General features: G+C 37.5%; 1 protein-coding gene and 1 pseudogene across 1 annotated transcript; both read right to left on the bottom strand.

The window, feature by feature from the left end:
* LOC112097378 overlaps positions 1-2,402 on the bottom strand; it is a 3,677-nt pseudogene extending 1,275 nt beyond the window's left edge.
* Positions 2,403-2,685: 283 nt separating this feature from the next.
* LOC18038208 (neutral ceramidase 2) lies at positions 2,686-8,197 on the bottom strand. Its single transcript, XM_006429206.2, has 10 exons — positions 7,704-8,197; positions 7,087-7,450; positions 6,600-6,808; positions 5,983-6,339; positions 5,296-5,560; positions 4,952-5,222; positions 4,748-4,873; positions 4,225-4,288; positions 3,770-3,939; positions 2,686-3,589 (listed from the first exon to the last, which is right to left on the bottom strand). The coding sequence occupies exons 2-10, from the start codon at positions 7,398-7,400 to the stop codon at positions 3,038-3,040; spliced, it is 2,328 nt and encodes a 775-aa protein (XP_006429269.1). The 5' UTR covers positions 7,401-7,450; positions 7,704-8,197; the 3' UTR covers positions 2,686-3,037.
* Positions 8,198-9,121: the final 924 nt, after the last annotated feature.

Genomic DNA, 9,121 nt, shown 5'->3' with positions numbered 1-9,121 from the left:
TTTGGTGTCGGGCTATTATTCACGTATACGATATTATTTATGTATACGATATAATTTAAGTATACAATGAAGCTCATTCGAATGGTGCACGGTGAAAAGCAAGGTCAAAATGGAGGGCATATATGTATTAATTCTAAGTGGTATACTTTTTATAGTGGAGTATAATAATTTTATATGTTGAGAATTACGATTGTTGGTGAAGACAATGCTTTGTAACAATAATTGTGATTTTTTTTTAATTATGATAGAGATTATTGAAAGAGTGATTAAAAAAATAAATAAATAAAGTATTTTGGCTGCAAAAAGAAGTCAAGAATTTTGGCTGTCAAATAATCGGAGCCGCAAATGAAGAAGCCCATTATTTGATTATTTAAGCTCACAATATTGGAATTTTTTAGGCAAAATTTTGCTTATAAAAAGAAGCTCTCACTTGAGAGCTTGGAATCCCCAAATTGAAAGCATTCAATTGGTGAATGCAAGACAAGAATTCGAGCTTTCAAAACGGAGTGAAATATTTTTAAGTATGTAGATATATTATAGGAGCATTTGCCTTCTTAATATGGGTATTACGAGTTTACTTTGTTAAAAGAATATTTTCCAAGATCATGTATTTGGGATATGGATTGCTTAGAGTGACATTACAAGAAATTTGGGCCGTGAAAAACTAACTTGGGGCTCTCAATTAAGCCCGAAAAGGTGAAAAAAAAATGCAATATGAAATAAAAGGGAAATTAATCAAATCTATATTGAATCAAAGCTAATTAAAGGTTGGAGCTTCTGGATATGTTATATACATGTCATTTCAACCAATTCTTTACCACAATTATGTATAATCCTGTTATTGGCTATCGACAAGTTGATTAATTTGGGAAATGCTAGATCTTTTCAAAGATCTATTTGAGAGACCGATCCAAATTGTGAATATAAACCGCAGCACTTTCTGTAATTAATTAAGCAAAATAATCTTCCACATACTTCTAATTTATAAAATTAAACAACAAAATTTTCGACGCACACAAACTGAAAAAAAGAAAAGAAAAAGAAAAAAGATTGATTGAAATTTGTCCGTCATCTAGGAAATGATACTAATTAATTTAAAACTATCACTCATGCATGTTTGCCATTGTTGTGCTCTTGCCTAAAGCGCTCCAACTAAATTGTTCGATAAACATCCATATAGCGGCTAATGTTATCACTAACTCATTGTTATTTATTGATCAGATTTTTCTGTTAAATTTTAACGGTAAGTAATTACTTAATTCTTATTCAATAACAATACATGAGACTTAATTAAAAAAAAAAAACAATACATGAGACTAAATTCTATTAGTGTATTGTTAAAAGCCGTACACGCGGCACAAGATCAGGATCTTTAAAAAGATATTTTAGTATGCACACACTACACCCACTATAAAATGTATGTATTTATTTATTTTGAATAATCATCATATAATTAATAGTTATATTTAATTTATGGATCCATTTAACTTACATTTAATGTATGTTACAACCACTCACATGAACAGTGAGTGGTGTGGGGTTCACTCACTGTTCATGTGAGTGGAGTAACATACATTAAATATATATTAGGGTTTGCCTTAATTTATACATACGTGTGTGTATATATATATCGGTGCTCGCGCGCTTGTGTAGAGTAATGATATAGTCATTAACTCTTGTATAAATTTATTTTGTACAAACTGATGTAATATGATAAAATTAGTTGAAATAAATATCTTTTGTCTTACATGATTTATTTTTATTATTTTAGATTTTCATTCAATTAATAAATTAATGTCACAGTAGTTTGTATAAGATAAGTTTATACAAGAGTTTGTGATTGTATATGTGTGTATACATATATTACGTGGTATTATAGATTCTCTCCCCTTCAAACAAACTAAAGTAAGATCGCAAATTAAAGAATTTACCCTACTAGCCACGGTGATACCAGCAACAGCAGGAGCAAGAGTGGCGTGAGTAACCCAAAGCTTCCTCTTCTTACTCATCAAATAAGCAAAAACCGCGGTGAGAAACGGCGTCGTGGCGCCAACCGCCTGGTTAAACGACACCGGAAGGAACCTCAGAGACACGTTCCCAGAAACCATGGAGAAACAGAAGAGAAGAGAGACAGCACACAGATCTTCAGCAACTGCTTCTGGGAATTTACTCTCTGCATGGGAGCCACTTTCATTACAGCTACGGCAGCGTAGCTCAAAAGCAAGCACGCAGTCATATGACACATTGTTAAAAGAATCGGGTACTTGAACCCGTAGTTGCTGAGCAAGCAAGTACTCCTTTAACAAAAGCACGCCGATGTTGGCGCCGTACTATGCGAAGACGAGCCCGACTATGGGCCATGGTATCGGGTTCTTAACGGGTTCGGGTACTTGCAATTGCATGGTGATGTTTTAGAGATAGAGATGCGAGATTAATTAATTAAAAGAATGTGAATTGAAAAAGCTGTAAAGGGTTTTACGTTACGGGGGTGGCAGGTAAATGCATTATGCATGCAAGATTGATGGAGAGTGAAGCCTGGGAATGAATCATCGGACTGTTGCATGCTGTCTGGTGTCATTTGTTTTTTCAAACGTGGAAGTAAACGGCAGCGGGTACATATGTTTCGGGTAATTTTCCAGTTGAAAAACAGTTTATTCAAAGATGCGTTTTTCATCTCAGTTAACAGTTGAAGAAGACGCACACGGCTGGTTTTGTATTGTTCATCTGATGATTAATGTTACACTTACAGAGTTTCCGTCACAGTCTCACAGATGATGTCAAATGCGCAATTCACACGTGGCTGTGAGATGATATAAGATAAACAATCACTTACCAATTGACAGTTTGTTTCACGGTGTAATGTCGTATGATTTCGATTCCTGTATATTATCAGCACTTTAACGGCTCATTTCTCTATTCTATTTCTGGGGTTTGCTTTCCTTTCTGGAAACGGTAGAATTGTGAACCAATGCTAGAAAAGTCAATACTACATAACTTAACAAGAATGATGGGAAGAATACATAGCTTGGCGGCCTCCCTAGTTAGCAACAACGAAGGCGCTAGACGAACCGGTGAAATGGCTGATTGAGCCAAAAAGAGACTTCGATGCACCAAAATGCCTTATTCTATACACACCAGAAACTGCTGATTCTGGGATCTTCCATTCCATAGTTGCGTGACTTTGGGGACTGAGTTTTGCAGGCCTAGACCACTTAAACTTGAGGCAAAAGTCGTCGTCATCATAAGCCGGAACCCATGCATTTTGGCCTTGCAGAAGTTCCACAAGTGCAAATGTGCCCTCAGTCATGAGGTCATTCCTTGGACAGGCAGACCAGAATGTGACTGCGACCATGTCACCTCTCTTGAACGTTGAATTCTGTGGGACATCTGTTTTAACATCCCCAAATTTCACACCAAGAGGGGTTGCATCCACAACAACGGGGGGTAATAAGCTAATTTGCTTATCAAGGAGATCCGGGGGTGGTGGCCCCGGCATAACAGTTTGGCCAATAATGAGAGCTGCCGCTAGTTTCTTGAACTCCTGAATGTAGGCACTCAGAGTGTGTGGACCGTAGAGAGTGGAAGCTCCCTGAGATAAAGTGCAAGTCACAAAAAGATCAATAAAAAAAAAATTGCATGTTCCCTCTGTAGTATCTAGAAAAGTGAATGAATTAACAGGGAAATTCCCTGTTTTGGTGATGTAGTAAAAATTTTATATAAGAATTGTTTTCACCAACATTATAGAAAATGAGGCACCATTGACACGAACCTCATATCTCTGTACTTGATACTCTTCAAAAGTGGTCACATACTGTGAATATGTGTTTGTTAGCCCTGCAATGACGATATGGACATTGCTGTTGAATTGACCTCCGCCCCCAGAGATGAGCGACATCTTAATAGCATCACGGAGACGCCTACCAGCCATGGTTGTGAATTCTGCAAGGACCAGTTGATTACCATTAGAAGATCTAGTGAAGAATTCAAAAACCATCACAGAGAAAAGAATATACTACTGTGTGTAAAAGAATCATGCCATGAAAAGATTTAACAGAATTTGGAACATAAAAGCTACAGACTGAAGCAACTAACTTGAATAATAAAAGCTGAGACCCTACAAGTCAATAACATTTGGTTTCTTCAACTTAATACCATTGACTTTTACGGGTGAATGATTGAAGGAACATGAGAGAAAAAAAACAAAAACAAAACAAATTCCAATACCTCCAGGCACGTTGAGAATGACAAGTTGCCCTATTCGAAGAATTTGAACTGGAAGTATTGAGGGCTGCATGATCATCAAGATAAAATTGCAACCAGAATTAGATATCAAGAAGAAAGATACAGCAATCCACCAGACAGGGCAAACATAACACTAGATATGTATTTCATCGGAAAGTTATCAATTCAAACAAATAGTTGTAGGTATTTCAATGCGTGGACGTCGAAAAATAAATAAGAACACAAACAAGTAGATTTTCAATGAGTTATAATGTATGACAGTATGAACTGCCATACGGCCCATACCCTGTCATGGATTCTAGTCTTGCATTTGCACCAGTCATGATGTGAAATATGATGCAAAGCAGGGTACTTGTGATTATTTGAATAAGGACACTGAAACATAACACTCAACTGCAGGCTACTCCATATGAGTGTGCGAAGATGTGTAGTCCTAATGGATAAAGTGAATTAGTTGTGGCTACTTCATCACATATATCAAGTGCAACCTAAATTGAATACCTACCGCCCAGTCATATGGTATCTTCATTTCACCAGTGTCAAGCAGAATAGGTTTTGGATGCTGACACTTGACCTGTTCCTTACTTGGAGCTTTCAGCACATTCCTCACCAGCTTCCAGAACGGATTACCCTGAAAGAACATTTAATGGAGTTTAAAATCCAAAAGAACATTTTGTTATCAGACCATGCACCTGAAGTTTCTAATTACCTTGTCATCTCCTTGCGTAAAATCAAAAGCTCCAGGTCCGTCAGTTGTTCCTGCAGCAAAAGCAAAACCCATGGCTGCTGGGCACGTTTTCACCACCTCAGTGCCGCCACCCCTTTTAGGAAGTCCTACCTCAAGGTTGGAGAAATCAACATAGGCATGTTTGTAGCCAACCTTGCCAGTCAGCTGCTCCGTTGCTGTGTTAAACAGTTCCACAGCTTTTCGGAATTGCCGTTCACCAATAATACGAGTACTCTCAAATTCATCAGGATAACTGCCAAAAGATCATGAATGTTAGGCTAAAACAAATTGAAGAACAGAAATCTGGGATTGATCTAGTTAAGTACCCTGGTCCCCGGCCATAGCACAACTCATTTTTCCCATTGCATGTGCTGTGATTGAAATCACATGGTAGTCCACTGTCTATGCAAAACGCACCAAGAACATTTGGGCTTACATCGCCGCAATTTGATTGACAGAATGCAGAAACAAATTGAGGTTTGTCAGCACGCTTTAAAGCATTCCTGACCCTGCTTGCAACACTTAAAGACCTTGTTGCTGGTCGTCCTTCAGAACGCTCAAATGATGCAGCAAGTTTCATCAATTCATTGCCTGGTTCAAATTGACTACAAACTCAGAAAATGGAGATATTTCCTGCTTGCTTAGGAATATAAGGCAATATGTAAGATGGGTAAGTCTTACCTACTTTTGTTATTGTACAAGAATATTTTTTGGTTGCATTGACTCACATGTTTTAACACAAAGTTAATATTATTAAGACCATATACAAACAGGATAACCTTCCAAAAAGTTTATTTAGTCCCTTGCACATAAAATATATTTCTATTTCACATAAAATATATTGCATTTTAAGGCAGCTCAGATTCTGTTAAAGTTTATCAATGAGTTAGGCTTCATGTTGGCTTCCCAAGCAAGTACATAATAATCTGAGTTAGTTATAAATTTGAACTGGTTTCACTAAGCCGGTGGATCTATATGCATGTGTTGTACTTGAACAAAAGGAATTCACTTACCATTTTCAAGAGGATTATGAACTAAGTTTGAAATTCTTCGAGGAACTCTGTCAGTTCCAGGGTTGTTGGAATGTGGGCTGTTAAAACCATTGTGAGAACCACGCTGTTCAAACCAGTCCTCCATAAACCGTGCTGCAGCGCCTTTGTTGTCACCACTAATCAATGGATTTGTACGACTCATAGAAGTTCCATGAGTTGCAAACCAGTTAAAGCTACCAATCGGACCCCACTCCTCATTTACAAACTTTATAAGGGTCATTTCTTTATCAACATCATACTTATATTTACTTCTCTCAGCTGCAGGGTTATTGAGGTAAGAACTTGGACTACGGTTCACACCAGCATCCAAGAGCTCTCCTGTAAAACATTATGGAAATTTAGAAGGGATAGAAAGTCTCAGAATGAAAAAGGCCCATATTTTTAAAAAAGTGGATGGCGAAATGAAATAAAATCTACCCTTGCCCAAAATCCTAAAAGCCATGAGAAGTAGAACAGTGAGTAGGGCACATGCTAAAAGGGAACATCCAAAAATAAGCATGTTTTTCATCCAAGCAAAAATCAGTATCAGATATGATCAGGCTACGATTCAGCAAAGGGAATGATTTTGAGACATTTACCTTTGTTAATGTAGATTGAGCCTGGCTGAAGATTCTCATGAGCTTGAACAATGCATTTCTCGATGCCATCAACAAGGGCATCAAATGACTGGCGTACAAAACCAAGGGATGTCACAATATAAACAACATACTGGAGGTAGCCTCCAGGTCCAGCATGAGTGTGAATACCGCTAATAGCAACATTTTGCTCTGTATACAGATCACCATACCTATCAAAGGAAGGCATAACATGAAATTGTTCAACCAGCTGGATAAAACAGAAGCAAACTGAATAATCTTTTTTGTTTTTTTTTTTTTATGAGAACTGAATAATCAATTAAAGAGTATGAATACACATATATTCACAAGGGGAACTCTAATTCTTGTGTTAAACATGATAAAACTTTCTTCGTCGGTACTTAAGTGCAACAAAAATAAGTTCCCAAAAAACAATGAACGATTCCATCCCCATACTTTGTTTTGAAAGGTCATAGACAATTATTTTTACCTTGCTTTAAGTCTCTCAAGTACTTTAATCGTAACAAGTTGTGAGGCCATGCAGGCATCAAGATTCACAAACACTACACGGTTTCCCTGAGGTTCAGCCACAATAAAAGTACGAGCCCGCAATCTGAAATGAACTCCAGACGCAATCTGTTCTGCGCTTGCATATCCCATCATATTTACATCAGCAGCCGGACCAGTTATGTCATAGCTTCCAAGACCAATCAAATAGTTGGACGCTGATGATGATCCTCCAATATTTTGCATAGACAGCAACAGAAAAACTGAAAGCCAGGTGACCACAGGTTGCCCCTCCATATCAAATTGAGCATATATATCTCAATATCTCAATTCATACAATAAGTATCCTGTTTAAATCAGAGCAAAATTAAACACCATAAGCACTTCAACTAACAACAAGAAGGCCACTTCTCAAGAAAGGAAGAAAAAAGAAAAAGAGAAAATGTTGAGATATCCCTAATCCGCGATCACGTGATTTGATAACAACTTCCCATCCAATCAACGAAAAGATCAGCACAGTTGTAAGGAAACAAATCCACTACAAGTTCAATTCATTTGTAAAACTGACAATAGCTTTTAAAGAAGGTTAAGTGTACTAACTTTAAAATAGCTCGCCTGGTTTAAGTAGCAATATGGTTGATTTCTTTTGCTATCGCCACAGAATAAGAATGTGTGTGCAGTACATCCACTAAACTTCTACTAGTACCCACCCACTCGAAGCAACAGAATCGTAAAGAAGAAGAAGAAGAAAGCTTTACTTACTTGGCGGTAAAGATTTGTGATACCAAATCACAAGACAAGAATGTGAAAATTAAACTGAGTTGAGAACATATAGCTTCATTAGCTGTCAGCTGTCACCTGTCACCTGTCACCTGTCACCTGTCTGAATATATACGGACACTGCAGATAGTGTGAAAAGAAAAAGCACTCAAAATAGAGGGGAAGAAAAAAAGGTTCGTAGACGTGGGGTCAGCAAATTATTTAAATGGCTAATTGTCTTGCTCCTGGAATGTGTACCGACACGAAGACATGAACGTTTGACGTCGGGAGCTACACAGCGCAGCAATTAGAAATCTCGTACAAAGAACAAAAGCTTTTATCTCTAAACACGAAGACATGAACGTTTGACGCCGTCTCACGCACGTTTCTTTGAAATAATCCCAGTTTACGCGCGAATTTTGGATGTATTGCCTTGGCCGGTATTTTCAGTATTTTGACTTCTAATTTGTTACGGATATTATGCTGTTTATCATTATTATTATTATTATTATTATTATTTACATTTCATGTACGTGCTCTCCCTGACCATTAACGGATTAACATAATCCATTTCATATTTGTCCCCAGGCATCATATGATAGTGGACGGTGGTGTGCCATTAGATGATAATAGAGAGCATGAAAATCTTTGGTTTTTCTTTTTTTTTTTTTTTTAAAAAAAAAATCTTTTTCAGATTATTTTGAGATGTGGTTTCGTGATTGGAGTTGGTAAAGAAGTGATGAGGGTGGTTGAGTGGCACCATTCAAGTAATGGCAGCAAAGCCATTCCCATTCATTCAATTCAAGCCTCCACTTTGGATTGTTCTGCCACATCGTCCGGCCGTGATGGTCCTAACTTTCGTCCCACTGCCACAAAACAATGGTCCACGTGTGCCGCGTGTGGGCTATTTCCGGGTTTTTTATTTTACCATACAATTGAAAGAAAAAACGTACAAAAATTATTTATACTGCTAAAACAAATTAGCATTTAGCATCCATTTTTTTAAGTGGCTGGGGTCGCTGCGACGGGGCACTCAGGTATCAAGGCGTAAACAAATTGTTCCGCAAGAGGCTATTGGATCCTGCGCTCGTACTAATTTCTAATTAGTAAAAGCTCCGTTAAACTTGGTACCTCGGCATTAGCAATGGCGCAGCACATTCAAAAATTGATTCATCCACGTATAATTAAAAAACCAGGTATGGCGTTCACGGTTCAAATTGCTGCTGTACATCCAACGTAAATGTGACTTAAAATTGCAA

This window comes from Citrus clementina, unplaced genomic scaffold, assembly GCF_000493195.1.
Source record: "Citrus clementina cultivar Clemenules unplaced genomic scaffold, Citrus_clementina_v1.0 scaffold_6, whole genome shotgun sequence".
Taxonomy (NCBI): Eukaryota; Viridiplantae; Streptophyta; class Magnoliopsida; order Sapindales; family Rutaceae; genus Citrus; species Citrus x clementina.
The sequence above is the reverse complement of the archived record's forward strand: the minus strand, read 5'-3'. Positions and strand labels throughout refer to the sequence as shown.